This window comes from Cajanus cajan, chromosome 2 (assembly GCF_000230855.2).
Source record: "Cajanus cajan strain Asha chromosome 2, NIPB_CcT2T_4, whole genome shotgun sequence".
NCBI lineage: Eukaryota > Viridiplantae > Streptophyta > Magnoliopsida > Fabales > Fabaceae > Cajanus > Cajanus cajan.
The window spans coordinates 208807-230576 of NC_138518.1; the positions used below are offsets into that span (position 1 = coordinate 208807).

The 21770-nt window shown below is 39.8% G+C and overlaps 1 protein-coding gene across 2 annotated transcripts; it reads right to left on the reverse strand.

The window, feature by feature from the left end:
• Positions 1–481: 481 nt before the first annotated feature.
• LOC109818531 (pyruvate kinase, cytosolic isozyme) lies at positions 482–4689 on the reverse strand. Of its 2 annotated transcripts, none has more exons than XM_020384021.3 (4): positions 4544–4689; positions 4064–4352; positions 2059–2520; positions 482–1685 (listed from the first exon to the last, which is right to left on the reverse strand). In XM_020384021.3, the coding sequence occupies exons 2-4, from the start codon at positions 4319–4321 to the stop codon at positions 873–875; spliced, it is 1533 nt and encodes a 510-aa protein (XP_020239610.1). In that variant the 5' UTR covers positions 4322–4352; positions 4544–4689; the 3' UTR covers positions 482–872. The 2 variants fall into 2 exon arrangements, with proteins under 2 accessions (XP_020239610.1, XP_020239611.1); XM_020384022.3 differs by having other exon boundaries at positions 4452–4611.
• Between the last annotated feature and the right edge of the window lie 17081 nt (positions 4690–21770).

The window sequence follows — 21770 nt, forward strand, 5'->3', positions numbered from 1 at the left end:
AGAGTCAGTTATCAGTTTAAAATGTAGAAATATCAATATAATATGTTTTGAACAACTAAAGAAGGTTATTGGACTCGTACAAAAAAAAAAGGTTATTGGAAAATTTTCACAAAATCTTAAAAAATGTGAGTGTAATTTACTTTTTGAAAATAACGTCAACAGGTCTTATTGGTGAAAACTCATAAAAAACAAGTTTTAATTTCTCAGAACTCTAAAGAACCCACTTTTGAAAGTATAACAAATTAGAAAAATGTGCGTTTAGGAGGAGATATATGAAGTGGAAACGAAATGGAAGCGTAATGTGGGTTTTTTTTATTGATGGCTTACCTCCAGCTTACAAACAGAATGAATGGACAGACTCAAGTCAAAACTCATCCTCCTTCCCTCCCCGTGGGAATTCACCACCAAAATCTTTATCATGCCAGAATTTATCTAAAGATACGATGTAGATGTGAATTATTTGGATTTTCGAGACAAAACATATTGGTAAAACTCTTCATTATTCACACAAGACCCATTAATTCTAACAAGAAAAGCTTTTCATCCGAACTATCCTTGCCATCCTTGCTTTCAATACATATTTGCCCTCACAAACCAACAAAATGTTTAAGAGGATAACAAAACAAGGTTATCCGCCAAACTAAACATATTTTAAAATGCAAGAATACTGATTATTTCCATGATAATCTCATTTATAAGTACTCCGCAATATTAACAGAATACCAAAACCAACTCGATCTAAGGCTAGTTAACTAAATCCTCCATTTCACGAAATGGATAAACAGCACTTAGTTTCAGAAATAAAAGCCAAAACATAACCCTGCACCAGTTGGTGCCACGCAGGTGAATTAACACATTCAGCATATCTTGCATTATTTCACTATGCAGATCTTTATGACAGAGGCAGCTCCAATACGATGCAGGGCAACAACTGCATCACCAGGCGTACAAAGCCCCTTTTCTGTTGCGGACTTAAGAGCAGCTTCCAGAATCACCTCTGTGGATTCTGCATCAGTAGCTTTCGCAGATCCCTCGCCCAATATTGGAATCAAGCCCCTGTATATTAAGCTGTGCCTTGCTGGTGTCTCATCACTGCAGGTCCAATCAAACGAGTCTGTGGTCAAAACTGGAACCACCACTGACAAGATAGGAACCGCTGGCCTATACTTAGCAACCAACTTGGCTGTAGACCCACCACGTGTCAGCACAACAATGAGTTTTGCCTTAGCCTTGTTAGCTGTGCGGACAGCAGATGATGCAAGACTTTCCAATGGACTCATTGGCAAAGGGGTAGACCTTATCATCTCTTTGAAGATAGCACCATAGTCAAGGGATGATTCTGCTTCAATACAAATACGAGCCATGATTTTCACAGCAAGTTCAGGGTAAGCCCCAGCAGCACTTTCACCACTAAGCATGACACAATCTGTTCCATCAAGAACTGCATTAGCTACATCAGTAGCTTCAGCTCGGGTTGGCCTTGGAGACTTGATCATCGATTCAAGCATTTGGGTAGCAGTGACCACAGGCTTCCCAACAAGATTACACTTGTATATCATCATTTTCTGTGCCAGAAAAATCTTTTCAACTGGGATTTCCATTCCGAGATCACCACGTGCCACCATGAATGCATCAGTCTCACGCAGGATTTCATCAAAATTCAGGACTCCCTCCTGGTTCTCAACCTTGAAATGCCATAGAATCATTAAAATATAAATCAGGATTTCCAAATAGAAAGAGAAGAACTGGTAAAAGAAAATATTCAGCATATGGTAAGTGAATAAATAAATAAATATTCCTTCGTATATAATATAAACAAGCAAGCAACTTGTGTTAAAGAAAGGAAAGAAGAAAATCATTCAACTTGATGATGTACAGAAGATATCAAGCTAGACTGCAACACAACCACATAATATTCTCTTTCTTTTTATCCCTGTGATGGATACTATTGGATGCCATGGAGGCTAAAAGCATAAGTTAACCACTTAGTAGTCCGAGTTATAGAAGATAAACAAAGTTTATTATTGCGGAAATTGCATAAGAATGAAATAAAAATACCTTTGACATCAACTGAATATTCTTTGCATGATGCCCCAGAACCTTCCGGACATTAACAAGATCTGAGCCTTTACGAACAAATGAAAGGGCAATCATGTCAATGTTGTTAGGGACACCCCATTCAAGAATATCTTCCTTATCCTTCTCAGTAAGTGTGGGAAGATCCACCACAACACCGGGAAGATTAACATTTTTTCTCTCACCCAACATTGCAGTGTTTTCACAACGACATCTAACAGTACCAGCTTCGGGATCACAAGATAAGACAGTGAGAGTAATTGTACCATCGGAGCACAGTATGACATTGCCAGGCTTCAAGTGGACAGGCAGTTTCTTGTAACTCATTGATATCATCTCTGGATCCCCCTTAATTTCATAATCAGTAGTGATGGTGATTTCTTGTCCTTCTTTAAGTTGAATAGGTTTTCCATCTTTCAGAAAACCAGTCCGAATCTCAGGTCCCTGCACAAACACATACATCATAATGCAAATGTACACAGATACGTTAATAATTTATTGAATAAGAATTGATCACCATAAGATAAATAAAATAGTACAATGACGTGAACAAGATATCCTCCTCGACAAGACATTTATGAAATAAATAAATAAGCATCAAGCTGTCCACTAATGTTTAACCGTTGTTTATGAAGACCCCAAAACTCCAAAAACAAACCATGAAACTCCCACAATCCAGAATTAAATGTAAAACTAAAACCATATACTGGTGTCATGATAAGATAATTTAACACCAACTAAATACAAAAGACTTGTAAGAAAATCCATTCAAGTAGGCCAAAAGCACTTTGAACTTGTGTCTACAAGGCTACAAGCTAAATAGCCATATGTCCCTATATATGAAAACAACACATCAGAAATATTTAAAAAATAAATAAATAAGAATGTGGACCAATATCATGCTCGTTACTTACCACCATTCTATCACCAAAATAATTGCTCACACATTGATCACTTAAAAAAATAAACAGAGTAAGCATAGCATCTAGACATGGGAGAATCCTGTCCTCATGTATAGTAAAAGTGGCCAGTTTATGTATAATACATGTTATATGTTTCGTAATGTTAGGGAGAATTTTTGCAAACTTGATTATGAATGCTTTTGATATAACAAAAATGATTTTGGTTAAAATTGATTTGGACGTGAAGTAATTTTTGGCTGAAAACTTTTTATCTGAAATGCATATTTGTAGTGAAAGTTAGTACACAATTCTCAACCTAATACAAAAGCTATAATTTTTCGCTTTTAATCTAATGCGCCGAAAAACAATCAAACTAACCACATTTCTTAGGCAATTTAAAGCTATAAATTTGATATGAAACATCCAATTCCAAATATCTTATTTTTCTTCAGAATCACATATCTTCGTTCAAACTTGATTTTAAAAACCCAGGCATTTTTCCATCCAAGCTATAAAATTATTGAGCTCTGAGATATCCCCAAATGCAGGATAATGTACTTCGCCAATGAACAATGGATGTATCACTGGCATAGTTCTATTCCTTACTCAAAGGATATAGGACCTTGTGGGTAAAATTCTTCTGAAGCAATTTTGGGAGAGAAAATTAGGAAAGAATAATGAAATAAGTTCTTTCATAAGCTAAAACTAAGTTATGTATAAATTAATTTACAGAAGTTTTATCTTATTCATTTCTCAAAAATCATGGAGACTTTTCTTCCTATTTTATCCCTCCTAGAAGTGCTTGTGGCTCCGAACCAATAGTTAAATAGCTTTCATAGGGTTAAAACATGTTTGGATACAAATTTAGAAGTAATTTTGAAATAATCAATACTGAAAAGTAGACTTTATTTTCAGTAGAGAAGCTCTAACATGGGTTCTAAAACGTATCTATACAGGCTCTTAGTCAGTTTAGCAGATCCAGAATAGAAAAAATAAAACGAATATTTTAGTACTAGCATGCGAGAGAGTTGAGAGTTGGTTGATCTTATGGTGCAATTAAATGAAGATATATATGAAGAATTGACCTTAGTGTCGAGCATGACGGCACAGAGTATTCCAGTGTTGTGCATAGCAGTCTTGAGATTGTTGAGGGTTTCCTGATGATACTCGTGGGTGCCATGAGAGAAATTGAAACGAGCAACGTTCATCCCCGCCCTCAGAAGCTTCTCAATCATTTCCACGGATCGAGATGCAGGACCCAAAGTACACACAATCTTGGTCTTCGGAACACGCCCGTCATTCGGTAACTGCTTCAAGATCCCTTCGATGTCTATGTTCGCCATTCAAACTCAAATAGATCCTTCACACTTCTCTCTACACAAATAAATATATAAATAAGTAAGCCAAGTGCAAAGAGCAATGAATAGGTATGTATGCAACCAAAAGCCTTTGAAAGAGCAGAGGAAAAGAAACCTTGATTGGGACGACACCAACACAACTAACTCCTTTACAAGGGTTAGGTTAAGAGGGGTTACAATGTTATATATTTACCACAGGTTCCGTACCTTGGACACTGTGCGTGCTGTGCTGTGTTCGGATCTGAGGTTTTTTGCGCTTACAAACGGCACGAAACACGCGTGGAATTTTTATTTTTGGTTGAATCTAAAAGTCGCCACGAGTGTGCCTCTCACACCGGTCATTCCCACAGACTTGAAAAGGAAAAGTAGCTTACAGAATATTACATTTCCCGTCGCATAATCCTTCACCGTTTTATAAATAATCAATATTCCTAATTAGAGTACCCTTACTTTAAGATATTACTAAGAAAAAGAGGAATTCCCTACCTCTAAAAAAATTTTAAAATAAAATATAATAATGTAAATAGTTATTTAGAGCTGGTTAATAATGATTATTAAAATTATTCTTTTATAATAATTAAATATATAATTGTCTATAAATTATAGAGATAAAAAATATTACAGGAACAAGTACATTAGACATGTATTAATAATTATGATAATTTTAATAAATTTGTTTCTTTCTATCATTCAATGTTTACCCTAAATAATATAAGAATATGTAAAGGTGACTTTTGTTATTAGCAAGAAATAGTATTACCGTTTCATGCGTCCTTCCGCTTTCAAATCCGAAGCCCAACACTGTGGGCTCGGGCCCACTGACTTGGACTCTGCAGATTAGACGCCCACGTCTCCTTCAGTGTGCGCCCCACGGTTTTGAGGGTGAGTTTCGACTCTCGAGAATGGTATTCTAGAAGCAACTTCTACTTTGGTCCTAAACAATAATTACTTTAAGCAATTTCTACTACTTAGTTATTCTTTATTATATTATTTTTCTATTTTAACCATTTCCCTTCATTATTATGCTCTTAATCGGACACAGTACATAGGAGTACTTATTTTACCAACTTATTTATTTGTGGGAAATGAAAACTCTATATTAGCATGAAAAGCAAATCGCCTATATACATTCCCGATAAAGTTTGGGGAAGACTACGATAGATAGGAAACCAACAGGTATGGTAACGGGCAGCTCTTACTAAAAAAAAAAATAAATACAAATATTTATATATAACTATTATTAATTTTGGTTTATATATATAATTTTTTAATTATATTATTAAAGTTCAAGTACGGATATTAATATTTCTGTCTTTGTTTTGCTCTCGATTTTATTAATCAAAAAAAATTTGAACCCAAATTTAATAAACACGAATTTTTCTCGTCTAAAGATTGTTATATCTAGAAACAAAATAAAAGAGTAAGTAGAAGTTAAAAAATGTGAGTTATTTGATAATAAAAAATTGAAGAAAAGTGTGAGAATATTTTTATAAGATTCCCTCAAAAAACTTTTCCTTTATAACGGAGGGAAGTGTGGAAAAGTTAATAAAATAAAAATAAATAAATAAATAATAATAATAAATATAATTTTTATTTATTATATTTGAAATAAAGAGATGATTATATCATATATATATATATATATATAATAAAGTAAAAAAAAATAATAATAAAAAAACAATTTTCATTTATATTTTAAAAGAAAAATATTTATGAATATTATATTAATTCATTAAAACAATATAATTATAATAAAAATATTTATTATATTTAAATAAAATTATTTATACAAATATATTTTTATTTAAATAATAATAATAATCTATTTATTTATTTTAAACAAAATTATCTATAAAAATAATCAACTTTCACTCTATTTTCATTTTATTTTTTTCTTATCAAACAACTCTGATTTTTACTCTATTTCTCAATACTTCTTTTATATACTTTTTTTATCAAACATAGTGTAAGTGATAAAATGAGGAAGGGTTAACACGTTACATATTTTTTTTATTTCATTGGTCAAAAAAGGGCAAAGGCAGGTGGATCTGTAATGTAATAATAAAATGAGTTAAAGATTTCAACTCATCGTGTTTGACGGTGGATTGGTCTAAAACATGAGTGGATTGGTCTAAAACATATGAATTAACAAATTGACCTAATAAAAATACATTACTAATTACTAAAAGGCAAAAAAAAAATAGAAAATAGGTCATGCACAAAGTCTAAAATAAATTTATATTATAATATTAAAATTTACTTACTTCCTTTATAAGAAATAATTTAACTTCATACAAAAAAAATTATGAAACATATTAATCAAAAATTAAAAACTAATTTATCAAATATATTATCATTTATATGGGATTTTGTTCGGAGAAATGGAAGAAGGAGAGGCAATTTTTTTTATTTATAATTTTTGGTTACATGAAGTTAATGAAGAAAAAAATAAAAAAAAAAATATAAGAAATTACAATCGAAAGAATCTAACACCCATTTAACGAGACTTTTAAGTGACATAGGTACATAAGTGACTATTTAACGAGACTTTACTGAGTTCGAACTTATATTGGATAAGAAATTTACACACTAATTCTCTTCCCGTAAAGAATGTAAAAACTCCATTTTCCAACCTTTTTGTCTCATCTCCACAATAGCATATATAATAGTGTATTATCTATAAAATAGATCAAAATCCTCATTAATGAGTGACAAAGCATGTAAGGAATCTGAGATACAAATGATATTCTTATATCTTCTGTCCCAAGCCACACTTAATCCATTAAGGATAGGAAGAAGTTCAACTTTAATATTATCTCCTATTCCAATGTCAAAAAAAAAATTGATTTTTTATTTTGACTTTTAGGAGGAGAAAAAAAAATCAAACCTGAGCAAAAAAATTTCTCATCTAATTTTTGCTCTTCTTCAATACTGAGAATCTTGGAAAAGATATAAAATATTTGAAACATTTTAAATATAATATATAAAATATTCTTATTTATGTTTTGAAATTTAAAAATAAAAAATATAAAGATAAAATGATTTTTAAAATACTTATTTTCCGTATAAACCAGACAAGAAAATAATTATTTCTTCATTTTGTTCATTAAAATATTTCTTCCCTCTTCTCCTTGATCCAAGTTGAATTTCTAACTCATTCTTTCTTTACTTTCATTATTTGAATCAATTAGTCTATGATGTCTTCTATCAAATATTTTTCATATATACAAATTTAAAAATTGAATCTTAACCACATTTTTAAGAGACAAGGTTGTTAGTGAATATCGATAATATTGTTGAATTACTATATATATATATATATATATATATATATATATATATATATTTCTTTAGATGTATAATATAGAGAATAACTTAGGTTACTTTTCTTAAAAACACAAATAATCCAAACTAACACACAACGTTAGGATGGGATTTTATGAATTTCGAACGATAATCTACGGTTAATGTAAACAATGAATCAAATTAAAATTTTAATTAAAGATTACATCAATTTAAGATTTTAATTTTTATGGTAAAATTTTAACGATTCAAAATATAATATAAATTCTATCAATCTAAATCAAGATGAACATAATCAAAATATAGATTTAAATATAGATTAAATGAATTTCATAAAAGTGTGAAACACAATTGTGATCTCACAATTTTGATGAAATTCAATAACAATAAACAGTTGATTTAGATAATTTAAGTTATTTTAACTCTAGATATAAATCTAGATATAGATCCAAAATTAATCTTCAATCTCGATTTTAGATCTAATTTTAAAAAAATTGTAATTGTGAAAATGAAAATTAAATCTAGAACAAAGAGGAAGACGAAGTTAATTCACATGATAAAAATAAACTAGGAACTCAAATTTTTCATGATTTTTGAAATCTCAAATTAAATGAATGGATTAGCTATGCATCTCCATTGAGTTGTTGCAATCAATTTGTGTAAAAAAATGTGGAGAGATAATTCACAGAGAGAAAGAGAGAAAAAAAATTAGAGAAAATTATAATAAAAAAAAGTAACTCTAAAATTTGAAAAAAAAATAGTGTGAAACATGCATGACAAGTCTCACAAATACTTATTAATAGATAATTATAATGGGCCTAATTAGAATATTTATAGATTTTGACCTATGTTGAAATTCTAAGCAAGCGCACCCAAGTCTTTGTAGTATAATAAAAGGTTGTCGATTCTCGGGGACTTATGAAGTAGATATTGATTCTATTATGCTAATTGTTACTTGTTAATTCAACTTTGAATATTCTTGAATGTTAAATATTTGATATGAACAGTGATTCTAACTCAAATAACCAAAATCGAATTAAATTTAAGGAAAATCAGATATATTAAACAGCTAGGATTAAATTTCATCAATCTCCCTCCTATGTATTCCTAATGATTTTTGCAATTAATTCCATTACTCGTCAACATTGAGTTCTCTATATTCATTATGAGCCAATTCCTTGACAATAGAAATTCTAAGATATTTAACTCAATGAATGATTCCTCACTTCATCCGGTTAAACGTCTTGTATTAAGAATCAAAACCTGTCACAACTATTAATTTTGAAATCATTCCTAGCTTTCAAAACTAATAGGTGATTCGTTTCAAATCTAGATTCAGAAAACATTTTCCAACCAAATTCTAAATCTGAAACTAAAGATAAATGATCAGTTTATCTAAGCATTAAGAACAGAATCCAAATCACTTGTGCTGAATAATAGATGTCTGTGTGTATATATATATGAATCAAAAGGGAATACACAGGAGTTCGATGATTACATTCAATCCCAATCCAAGAGCTTTAGCTCTCCATAGTATAAGAGATCACAAGATGAAAATAGTAAGGAGAAAGGTAGAAGAAAGAGATTGATCATAAGAACTATGTTCCCACGAGCTTCGGGGTGTTCTATTTTGTGTATTTTCCTCTGTTATTCTCTCGCGCCACCTTCGATAATGTTTTTTCTCTCTCTTCGACCATTTTTATATGTGCTGGAATTAAAATAGAGTAAGCGGGAAAGAGAAGAAACCGCTCAGCACCTGGGAACTGTTGAGTGGTTTGAAGAGTCCATCAACATGAAGAAATCCAAAGGGTTGAGCCCTTCTAATCCGCTAAGCGCTTGAGAGGCCGAGAGTGCTCCTCCTCCAGTGACAAAACTACTCAGCCCTTTTGAGGCGCTAAGCCCTTTATGCTCTCTGACTCAAAAGCGCTCAACCCTTTGAAAGGGCTGAGTCGCTTGCTTCCAGGGACTCCTTTTTGTTCCAATCTCTAAAATCTACAAAAGAAAGGGAAATTGTGATCATAAAAATCATCACTCCATACAACCACTTCAATTACAAGCCCCTTTTTTTATATTACATTTATATTTGTCATAATTTTATCCTTTTATTAAAAAATTGTGTTAGATAAGCGTATTATCCGTACTCCACAGCCGAGTTCCGAGCTCGGTACCACAGCACGAGCTGACCTCGGACACGCGCTACGTGGCGTCAGCTCGGCACTTAAATAGATCATAACCGATCTCAGGAAATCTAGGTCTAGGCGAGATTCTCTACCTAATCAAATCACAACTAATCTCAGGCCCAAGGCCCAACGCAACCCTAACATACACTAAGGTACGTGCATTATTTATAGGAAATTCATACTCATACAAACCCTAACTTTGGCATTAGAGTCTCTTTTGCAAGTACCACCTCCATCTCGGAACACCAACGTACCAGCGAAAGAGACTCACCGATCTTACCTGGCGGATCATCTCTACAGTAGATTTCCGGTAAGAACATTTGGCACCCACCGTGGGGCCGATCAAGACAGTTCTTATCGGCCATGCTTATGGTTTGCACCAGAAGCCATAGCAGACGCGCAACAGACGACCCAGATCATCCATCTACCATGGATAGCGAAACAACATTGAGGAGGCTGATCGATCAGGTCGAACAGATGCGGCAGCAACATGATGCCAATCTGCAGAACATGCGTGCCAAGCACGAAACCGACCTAGCTGCAATGCGGACCGCTAATGAAACTGATCTAGCAGCGCTACGCACGGAAAACGAGCGGATTCGCGCCCAGCTCGCCCGGCGACACTCTAATCGTCCTCCTCGAACGAGCAACAACAATGAGGAGGAGGAGCACTCAGTCTCTCAACCTCGGACCGCAACTAGGGCACCGACCCAACGACCTGCCACGCATCGGTCTCATGCACTGACGCACAAGTTGGCCCATGAAGTCAGCAAGGCCCCTACTCATGTCCCAGGGGATCAGGCAACCTTCCCCCGCCACCCTTTTGTGGACGGCATCATGGAGACACCACTCCCTCATCGGTGGAAGCCTCTCCACCTCGATCGCTATGATGGCACGACGGAACCAGATGAGTACATCGACCTGTACACGACGTAGGTAAACCTCTACACTAACAATGACGCTATCTTGTGTAGGGTTTTTCCAACCTCGCTCAAGGGGGCCGCGCTCAACTGGTATACCCAACTGCTTGCCAAGTCCATTGATAGTTTCGGCACCCTAGTCAGAAGGTTCACAACGCAGTATGCGACGAGCCGACCTCACCATGTCACTTCAGCCACCCTGGCCAATCTCAGGCAAAACGATGACGAACCACTCTGGGCATTCATGGAGCGATTTGTCGCCACCTCGGTTAAGATCAGAAATCTGAACCCCGAGGTTGCCCTACATGCCATGCTTATGGCACTCAAGCCCGGGCCATTCGTCGACAGCCTATGTCGTGAGTCTCCCCGCGACATGGATGAGCTTCGCGCCCGCGCTGCAGGCTACATCCAGATGGAAGAACACTCCACTTTCCGTGATCAAATTCGCGGAAAAGGACCAGCGAAGACAGAGCAAGGTCACAAAGATAAGGTTAAGGTCAACAATGACAGCCAGTTCAAAAAATCGGCCGGAGCAAACAGAGGGGAGAGATATGACTTCCACACTCCCCTGAACACATCCAAAATCCGCATTCTGGAAGAGGCCAGTAACAGCAACCTGCTCACCCTGCCACCGCCAAGCCACACTCCCAACAGTGCGGACAAGTCCAAACACTGTCGGTACCACAAGAATCACGGCCACACCACTAAGGAGTGTTGTACACTCTGAGACCGCATTGAAGAACTCATCCAATCAGGCCACTTCGGCCATTATATCCAACAAAGTCACCAGGGAAGCTATGGTGGACGAGGACGAGACAGAGGTCATGGTTCGGGAGCTCGCACGGACCAATCCTCTGGCTCTCAACGCAGCCCCGGTGGAACAGTGCAAGCCGAGGTAAGCTAGGAAACAGGGCCAGCTCCCCTACGGGGAGTAATCAATACAATTGCAGGTGGTTTCGCCGGAGGGGGCGCCAGCAGCTCGGCCCGCAAAAGACACCTGCGCAATATCAACTGCATACACCCTACCACCTCAGCTTCGCACCAACACTCACCGACGATTACTTTCACCGACAACAACTATGCCGGGGTCAATCCCAACCAGGATGATCCCATGGTTATAGCCGTGGAGTTAGCCAATTGGGAGGTTCACAAGACACTGATTGACCAAGGGAGCTCGGTCGACGTCCTGTATTGGCTAACGTTCCTCAGATTAGACGTCCCCCACTCCCTCATACAACCTCACACAAAGCCCCTAGTCGGTTTTGCAGGAAAGAGAGTTCACACTCGGGGGTACGTGGACCTACTGAAAACTTTTGGAAGACCTCTGGACACAAGGAGGGTCATGGTTCGGTACCTCCTCGTGGAAGCCAATACTTCCTACAACATAATCATCGGGAGGCCGACCTTGAATAAACTCGGAGCAATAGTGTCCACCCCACACCTCACCATGAAATTCCCAGGGAATAACGGGAAGATTATCTCTGTCAAGGCGAACCAGAAGACGGCACGACAATGCTACACCGAAAGCCTGAAGATCGCCTCACCTGGTGAAAAATGCAAGAGTGACCCCCCCACCGTGGCTCACGGCACCCACGTGGAAATCACCGATCTCGATCCGAGATCAGACTCTCATGACGAGAGGCCAAGCCCCATTGACGAGCTTGACGACCTCCAAATCGGAAAACTTCTCGGACAAAACACAAAGATCAGCAGGCAGTTAAGCCCGAACTTGCGGCAACAGCTCGAAGCTGAAATTCTCCAGAATGCCGACCTCTTTACCTGGTCCAGCGTTGACATGCTGGGCATCGACGCTGACTTCATATGTCATAAGTTAGCAATACACAATGAGGCAAAACCAGTCGCCCAGAGGAAGAGGAAGGTCGGCGGCGAAAGGCGGGAGGCCATCATCACCGAAACACAGAAATTGCTTAATGTTGGCTTCATCCATGAGGTCAGGTACACCACATGGCTGGCGAACGTGGTCCTGGTAAAGAAGAGCTCGGGAAAGTGGCGCATGTGCGTCGACTACACCGACTTGAACAAAGCATGCCCCAAGGACTCATACCCCTTGCCGAGCATTGACAGGTTGGTCGACGGAGCCTCCGGACACGCCCTCCTCAGTTTCCTCGATGCCTACTCCGGGTACAACCAGATAATGATGTACCCACCTGACGAAGTGCACACGTCCTTCATCACCGACCACGGCAACTATTGCTATCGGGTGATGCCCTTCGGCCTAAAAAATGCAGGCACAACCTACTAGCGTCTGATGGATAAAGTCTTCCACCAACAGATCGAGAGGAACATGGAAGTCTACGTCGACGACATGGTAGTCAAGACCACCTCGGCGGCAGACCATGTTTTCGACCTCGCCGAAGTATTCGCCCAGGTCAGGAAGCACAACATGCGCCTCAACCCGGAGAAGTGTGTCTTCGGCGTCCAGGGAGGCAAGTTTCTCGATTTCATGATCACCAGCAGAGGAATTGAGGCCAATCCCGAGAAGTGTAATGCGATCATCCAGATGCAGAGCCCACAAACGGTGAAAGAGGTCCAGCGCCTAGCCGGACGGTTGGTCTCACTATCCCGTTTCATCCCCAGACTCGCGAAGAAGGCAGGGCCCATTTTCACCCTGCTGCGAAAGCCCAAAGACTTCCAGTGGACGGATCAGTGCGAAGAAGCTTTCCGAAGCTTCAAAACCTTCCTCACAACCCCGCCGATCCTACAGAGGCCGGATCACAAAACCGACCTCCTCCTTTACCTGGCCGTAGCAGAAGGCGCTATTAGCGCGGTGATAGTACAAGAGCACCAGAAAGTGCAGACACCAATCTACTTCATCAGTCGAGTCCTCCAAGACGCGAAGAAGCGATACCAGATGATCGAGAAGCTGGCACTAGCACTCGTCACCGCAGCTCGGCGTCTCCGACCCTACTTCCAGAGTCACCAGGTGGTAGTCAAAATCGACCACCCCATCAAGCAAATTCTGCGAAAGCCCGAGCTCGCCGGACGGATGATTGCATGGTCAGTAGAATTGTCTGAGTTCGGCATCCAGTACGAAAGTCGGGGACCCCTGAAAGCTCAATGCCTGGCCGACTTCGTAGCCGAGCTAACACCTACTACTGTCGAGGAACCTCAGGTATGGACTTTACATGTTGACGGATCCTCCAACTCTAAGGGTGGTGGTGCAGGCATCATATTGGAAGGACCAAACCGAGTCACTCTAGAGCAATCCCTCAAGTTTAGCTTCAAAGTGACCAACAACCATGCGGAATACGAGGCACTTCTTGCGGGACTAAGGCTAGCCCGCGACCTCGGAGCTCAAAAGGTGAGTTGTAACAGCGACTCAAAACTCATGGTGGAGCAACTCAGCGGGACATACCAGGTAAAGGACACTCTGCTACAGCGGTACTTTCACACTGCATCCCGCCAGATCTCGTCCTTCGACGAATTCACCATAAAGCATGTGCCGCGAGAACAAAACGCCCGAGCTGACCTCCTATCAAAGCTTGTCAGCACCAAAAGGCTTGGACAACACCGAACCATCATCCAGGAAACCTTGCACTCACCTAGCTTAGACGACAAAGTCGTCAACGTCAGTGACAATGAAGACCTGGGATGGATGACAGACATCTGGAACTACTTAAAAGAAGGAACCCTGCCCGAGGATAAGGACGAAGCTCGGAAGATAAGAATGAGATCGGCTAAGTTCATCATCATCGGAGATGAGTTATTTAAACGTGGCGTTTCCTTTCCACTGCTCAAATGCTTGACTGCGTCTCAGGCAACCTATGACATCAGGGAAATTCACCAGGGGATATGCGACATGCATTCCGGGGCGCGCTCAATGGCGACCAGGGTACTCCGAGTCGGGTACTACTGGCCCACTCTGAAGTCGGACTACCAAAGCTACATTCAAAAATGTAAAGAGTGCCAGCAGTTTGACAACACACACCGGCAACCACCCGAAGCTCTCCACCACATGATGTCGGCGTGACCCTTCTCCTAGTGGAGAATGGAAATTCTCGGACCATTCCCCCCTGCGAAAGGTCAACAGAAATTCCTCCTAGTGGCAATCGATTATTTCACCAAGTGGATTGAAGCATGCCCACTCGCCAAAATTACCACTGAGAACGTGCAAAAATTCACATGGAAGAATATCATTTGCAGGTTCGGAATCCCTCACACCCTCGTTACTGATAACGGCCGATAGTTCATCGCACAGGGATTCGAGGACTTCCTCCGAGAGCTCGGTATCAAGCATCTCCCGACATCGGTGGAACACCCCCAAACCAATGGCCAGGCCGAAGCAGCCAACAAAGTCATCCTCCGGGAACTCAAGAAACGGCTGGGAAACGCCAAGGGACAATGGCCCGACGAACTTCCCAACATCCTCTGGGCGTATCATTGCACCCCCCAATCAACCACGCAAGAAACACCCTACAGGCTAACTTATGGAGTCGATGCAATGATCCCAGTAGAAGTCGAAGAGACGTCCCACCGACGACAGGTTTTCAATAGCGAGCAGAACGCTCAAGAGTTGGCAGCTGACCTCGACTTGGTGGACGAGCTTAGAGACAAAGCTCAAATCCACGAAGAAGCATGCAAGCTCCGAGCTTCCTGAAGGTACAACACTCGGGTACGACCTCGTTCTTTCCGAATAGGTGACTTGGTGTGGCGATTGCTAGGCGAAGCCCGAAAGGACATGTCAGATGGGAAGCTTGCACCTACTTGGGGTGGCCTATTCCGAGTTACAGAAGACTTGGAAAATGGAGCGTATAGGCTGGAAGAACTCAGCGGGAAGCCCATACCGCGGACTTGGAATGCTACGCATCTCAAGTTCTACTTCAGCTGAATTTTGTATGAATGAGCTGTGCACTCTTTTCCCACCTTAGTCTTTTGTCCCAAAAAACAGAAAAATGGGTTTTGGCTGAGAGGGTTTTTAACGAGGCACAATGACATTATCAATAAAACAACTCAGTTTATTCAACTCATGTTATTTTCGCATTATTTTATGTTTTGTGCTGAATCTGAGGTCGAGTTCGAACCTCGGTATGATTAAGGTCAAATTCGAACCTTCACAAAAATTATTTAACAGAAATTTGAGGTCGAGTTCGAACCTGGATGCAACTCACTTTGCACAAACTCGAGGTCGAGAACGAACCTTAGATACGCTCGTCCGAGGTCGAGTTCGAACCTTGGCATGATCCATTTTACTCTGATTTAGGGTCGAATACGAACCTTAATATGCTTTACACAGATTCGAGGTCGAGTACGAACCCTAATACACTAATCTGAGGTCGAGTTCGAACCTCGGCATGATTAAGGTCGAATTCGAACCTTCGCAATGTGTTACTTAACAAATATACAAGGTCGGATCCGAACCTTCGTACAACTCACCCCACTTCAATTCGAGGTCGAGTCCGAACCTCAGGTCGAATTTGAACCTTCACGAAAAGATTCACTTAACGAAAAACCAAGGCCGAGGTCTAACCTCGGCATGACCAACTCGGGGCAAAGTATCACCACGCATAAAAACATACAACAGACACCAAACGTGTCTCAAAACGCGCAAAACAACAAAAATTAAGCGCAAATAGACAAAGAAAAATACGTATATACAAAGCTATATTTACCGAGTTCAATACATGAATTCAAGGAAAAGAAAAGTAAAGAGACAAAAATAAACCCAGGCTACTACATATATAGCCTACACAGAGGCATCCTCACTGGAACTATCCTCAACGTCATCCTCCTTTACCAGCCTCCCAAAGCGAACGACCTTCTCCACATGCATGCCGGAGAAGTCAAACCCCGGCGCAAGAAGCCTGGCCTGGCGAGCAGCCTTGAGGAAACCCCTCTTATGCTCCACCACGATGGAACGCTCTACCTCCTCAAGTCTTCTCTCCAGCGCCGCCTTCTCGGCCTCCAGCGTCGAAAGGTCTACTTTTTGAGCAGCAATCTCCTCCTCTTTGCTACTAATAATGACCTCGTCGCGGAGACGCTCCTCGGTTACCGACACCAGTTCACTCTTCAAAAAGGCGACCTCATCTTTCAAAGAGGGAACCTGGCCCCAAGAAGACATTACCTCGCCTCCAGACGAGGTAACAAGCCCCCGCAGCTCACTTACTTGGGAGGCATAGCTTTCGTTGGAGCGCAGGGCGATCTCCAATGACTTCTGGACCCTGGCGAGGCCCCCCCTCGCCGCCTGGAGCTCGGCTCCTTGCATCTTCGCTTCGCCAAGGGCGGTAGTCAGAACCCCGTTCTCCTCCCTCAAGACTCTATTCTCATCCTTCAGAGGCTGAACCAGGCTCTTCAGCTTCGCCATGTCTTCCTGCTGTTTCGACCACTTGTGTTTCCAGTAATCCACAATGGTTGTGCCTCTCTGCAGGAAGATCTGGGTGGCATCAAAACTCCCCATTGGCCCAGCCGACTCAATCATCACCTGATCAGCCGTGCTCAGCAACCCCTTTGGGAAAAACTTCTCCGGAGTCACCGCGGCGCTCCACAGAGAGTCGACCTCCTCCGACGCACTCAAATGCTCTAACCGCATCAGCGCGCCCTTTTGCGCATAGCGGTACGCAAGATACGGACGCTTCGGCTTCGGCACTGGAGCAGGTGCAGGGATCCCGAAGCTCAACCCCTCCCTACGGGCCTCGGCGAAAGTAGACGCAGGTACCCCCTGCTCGACCACGGAAGGATTCCCTTCTGGCGCCCCTGAGATCGGAGGATCCAAAACCACGGCGACGTTCCCCGCCTGCAAGAAACAACGATACTCTTCTAAGACAAAAAGTAAACAGAGGGGTAAAACGTCAATGCCAAAGAAAGGCCAACCGCTTACCTCGCCAACCGGGGTAGCAGGTACAATAGCCCGGATCACCTCCTCGGCAGCCGGGGTAGCCCGCCCAGCAGCAAGGACCACTTCCTTGGCAGCATCCCCTGCCTATAGAAAACAACCTCAAGTCAAAACGTAGAAAAACAACATAAAAAGTAGAAGATAGAAACAAGACTAAGAAAGGAAAAGTACTCACCACGGCGGCCTGGACAACTCGCTCAACAGCTTGGGCCAACACCTCGCCGGGATGAGCGACAGGCTCAACAGTCGATGCCACCTCTTCGGCGGCCACACAAACGGCCCCCTCCGACGGCGGACTTCCAGAAAGGTCAATCGCGCCGGCTTCAACAGCCTTAGAGGCAACCTCCCCTGTTTCACGAGGGGCAGAGGTCCCCCCGACCTCTCTCCCGCCCCTCTTTCTTTTCCGATTGACTTTTCAGGGGAGAAACCTCCTCCTCTGGAGGCTCGTAGACCTCGAGCTCGGTCACGTTGAAGCGAGGCTTCAGTTCAAGCCACAACTCCTTCCCTATAATGCCTGCAGACAGGAAATAGAGCACATCAGCAAAGAAAAATTACACAAACCTCAACAAGCTACCAAAATACGAGATACTCACCCTCCAGGCCCCTCTCCCTGTGCGCCGAGTTCGCAAGCGACAGGATCGACTTGCAATCCAACGGGCGAGGAAGTGCCGAAAGATTCCTAATGGCGGCAGCCTCCGAAGCCGTCAATTGCGAAGGGTCCACCCCATGAAACCTAGACGATTTGGGGCACCAGTAGAAAGGGAACTTTGACAGTCCACCGAAGTAGGAACCCCCATCCTCTAAAGGGTCAACGACCACGAGGGCAACCCGGAAGAACTCGGGTTTGTAGTTTTTATAAGACTGGGAGTAAAGAGTGAATAAACCCTATTCTTTACTCCCACTCAAAGAAAGAACGCCATAAGGCGGAACACCCAGCTTCAACTGGTAGAAGTGAAGGAAAATGCGAAGGGACAACTCTATCCCTAGGACCGCACACAAGACTTGAAACGCCCTCAAAAAACCCCAGCTATTGGGGTGCAGCTGGCAAGGGGCCGCGTTGATGTAGTTTAAAAAATCACACTTAAACTGAGTGAAAGGAAGACAAACGCCCAGGTCCCTGAAGAGACCCTGGTAGACATAGAAATGAGGAGGGTTGGTAGACCTCCCCATGAACACACCCTCACCGGCCGGACAGGGCTCGAGTCGAATCATCCGACAAATGGAAGGGTCGCAAATTCGGTGCGTCTCCCAAACCGCATTGACCTCCAGAAGCGACTTGAACACACTTTGCACCCCCCCCATTTCGCGCTTAACTCAGTCGTAGTCAGGAATGCCTGGCTCCAGGTCCTTGGGTGGTGGTGGGTCTTTCCTCTCAGCGGCGACTCTCCCGGTTGTAGACACCCAATTTCGTCTGGGAGGCACAAAACAACAAGATAGGACGTTAGAGGGCCCAAAAGCCCAAATTCGCTATTTTTAGTGGCCTGGAACGGGCCGTTCCAAAATCGGAACGGGCCGTTCCGAGGCTTCTAAAAGGCCTAAAATTGTAGATTGGAACGGGCCGTTCTAAACCAGAACGGGCCGTTCCAATCTATCAAAAGGGGGCTTAATTTGAACCGCGGAACGGCCGTTCTGAAATCAATACGGGTCGTTCTGGTTACCCGGAACGGGCCGTTCTAGGATTCAAATTAACACACAACAGCCATATCCAGAACGGGCCGTTCCGATTTTGGAACGGGCCGTTCTGGACCCTTTTCGAAGTCTATAAATAGACAGCTGGGGCTCATTTCTCAGGACCTCAAAAATTTCGTCCAAGACTCCTTAGAGCTCGAAATTTCTCTCTTTTTCTCTCTTTTTTTTTTTTTTTTTTTTTTTTATTTCTTGAGATTTTGTGAGGGCATTGTAGTGTGAAAGGTTGCCACAAAGCACCTAAAATCTTCCTATTTTGAAGATTCAATAAAGCTCATTCAAGAGGTATTTCAATTAATCTCTCTCTCTCTTTTTTATTTATTTATTTCTTATTTATAATTAATATTGTTATAATAAAAATAATCATGTAGACATTTTAGGGTTAATTGTATAATTTAAATTTCAAGCATGTAAATAATAATTAATAAAAGGGGATTTAATATTTCTATTATTATTATTTATAATTCTAACTTCATCATAGGGTACCGATTAAGGGCGTTGTAGGGGTGCTTAATACCTTCTATACACGTAACCGACCCCCGAACCCAATTCTGGTTATCAAGGCCATTATTGGACTTTTAAAAAATCTTTTCTTTTCTTAAAACATTGGACACGTGCTACGTGGCGTCAGCTCGGCACTTAAATAGATCGTAACCGATCTCAGGAAATCTCGGTCTAGGCGAGATTCTCTACCTAATCAAATCACAACTAATCTCAGGCCCAAGGCCCAACGCAACCCTAATATACACTAAGGTACGTGCATTATTTATAGGAAATTCATACTCATACAAACCCTAACTTTGGCATCAGAGTCTCTTTTGCAGGTACCACCCCCATCTCGGAACACCAACGTACCAGCGAAGGAGACTCACCGATCTTACCTAGCGGATCATCTCTACAGCAGATTTCCGGTAAGAACAATAAGTATCCTAGTTCAATATTTTCTTTAAGCAATTTTGACACTTATCAACCCACTAATCAACTAATTAACAATGTTACAGTAATAATATATGTTTTAAAGTAAACTAAAAGTTAAGCAAAGAGGCATAACATTGAGGCAATTTTTGGAACCTTAAACGTCCAAACTAAGTGAAACTCTCAACACATAAATTATAAAGATTTGTTCAGGAATACCAAGAATGTTTGATTTTGAGTTTGAAAGCTCAAGATATGACCTGTGCAAAACAATATGTTAAAGTTGACACAAATTACGAAAATTAACAATAATTTATAATTAAAACCAAAATTTCAACCAATTCACTAATTTAAGACATGTATAAATGTCAAATAAGCTCAATACAATGTACTAAAATATGTATTAATTATACACTATAAAATATTTTTATAGGTAATTGTGTTTTCAATATTTCAAATTTGGGATAATTACTTTTTTGGTCCTCAAAATTAAAACTTATGATTTTAGTCCTTGTATTTAAGGGAAAAAAAACATAGCTCTTGTGTATATGTTTTTTATCTCTCAAATTTAAAACATGTGTTTTTAGTTTACAAAATATAAAAAGTTGTTATTTTAGTCCCTTTAATTTTATATTTATCTTTTTAGTCCTATTAGATTAAAAAATATTGTTTTAGTTTGAATATTATATTTTGTTTAAAGATTATATTTTAGTTTGTGTTCTCATCGTAAATGTAGTGATGTCGTCAAGGTCATCACGTTTGGGATATTATCTATAAGTGATATGAAATTTTTTTAATATTATATATTATTGTAGTATGATATTTTTTCTTGAGATAATAATATTGAAAAGATGGTATTATCTTTATAAGAAAAATATAATATTTTAATTTGTGATTAATTTCCAAAGTGGAGAAGTGGACCGAATTTTAAATTTATTATAGATTGTAATTATAAACACTACCAATAATTAAAAGAAACTTTTTTTTTAAAAAGACTTGTTAATATTTGTTTTATTTTTATATAAAAGTTTGAAATTTATTTTGAATGATAATAAAACCATTATTTTGAATGAAAATATATTTTTTGAAAATTATTATATAATTATAAGAGCATCTCTAATGTAGAGTATTTGTGATGTATCTTATTTTATTTTATTTGGGATTTATCATGCTATATCATTCTTAAGTAATTTACACAATAATTTTATAAATTTTATTCCAATTATAGGATCTTATAGGCAATTCACACTTTTATATTTGTTTTATTTATATTTCACAATTTGACAATTTGACAACTTAACAAATTAATTATAATTAATATAATAAATTTTTTTTTTTATTGTAGGAGTGATTTGTATTTAAAGTAATGTTGCTTAATTTTAATAATTTATTGTGTCATGTCATTGCACTCAATGAAAGTTGCTAATAAACATTATTACTGATGAGTAGAATACACTGCAAGCACTATGCATTAGAGATATTATAATACTTTTAGTAATTTTATATAATAAAAATATTTTAAAGTTTTTTTAATATCTTATATCTCTTCGTTTATTTATTTTATCATATATTTTGAATTA

What these genes read in the sequence shown, in the direction of transcription:
- LOC109818531 (XM_020384021.3), bottom strand. Translation starts at nt 4,321, where the DNA reads ATGGCGAACATAGACATCGAAGGGATCTTGAAGCAGTTACCGAATGAC. An exon ending in CCGTCATGCTCGACACTAAG is followed by an intron (nt 2,521 to 4,063) that starts GTCAATTCTTCA and finishes GTGTTTGTGCAG; the next exon opens with GGACCTGAGATTCGGACTGG. An exon ending in ATATTCAGTTGATGTCAAAG is followed by an intron (nt 1,686 to 2,058) that starts GTATTTTTATTT and finishes TGGCATTTCAAG; the next exon opens with GTTGAGAACCAGGAGGGAGT.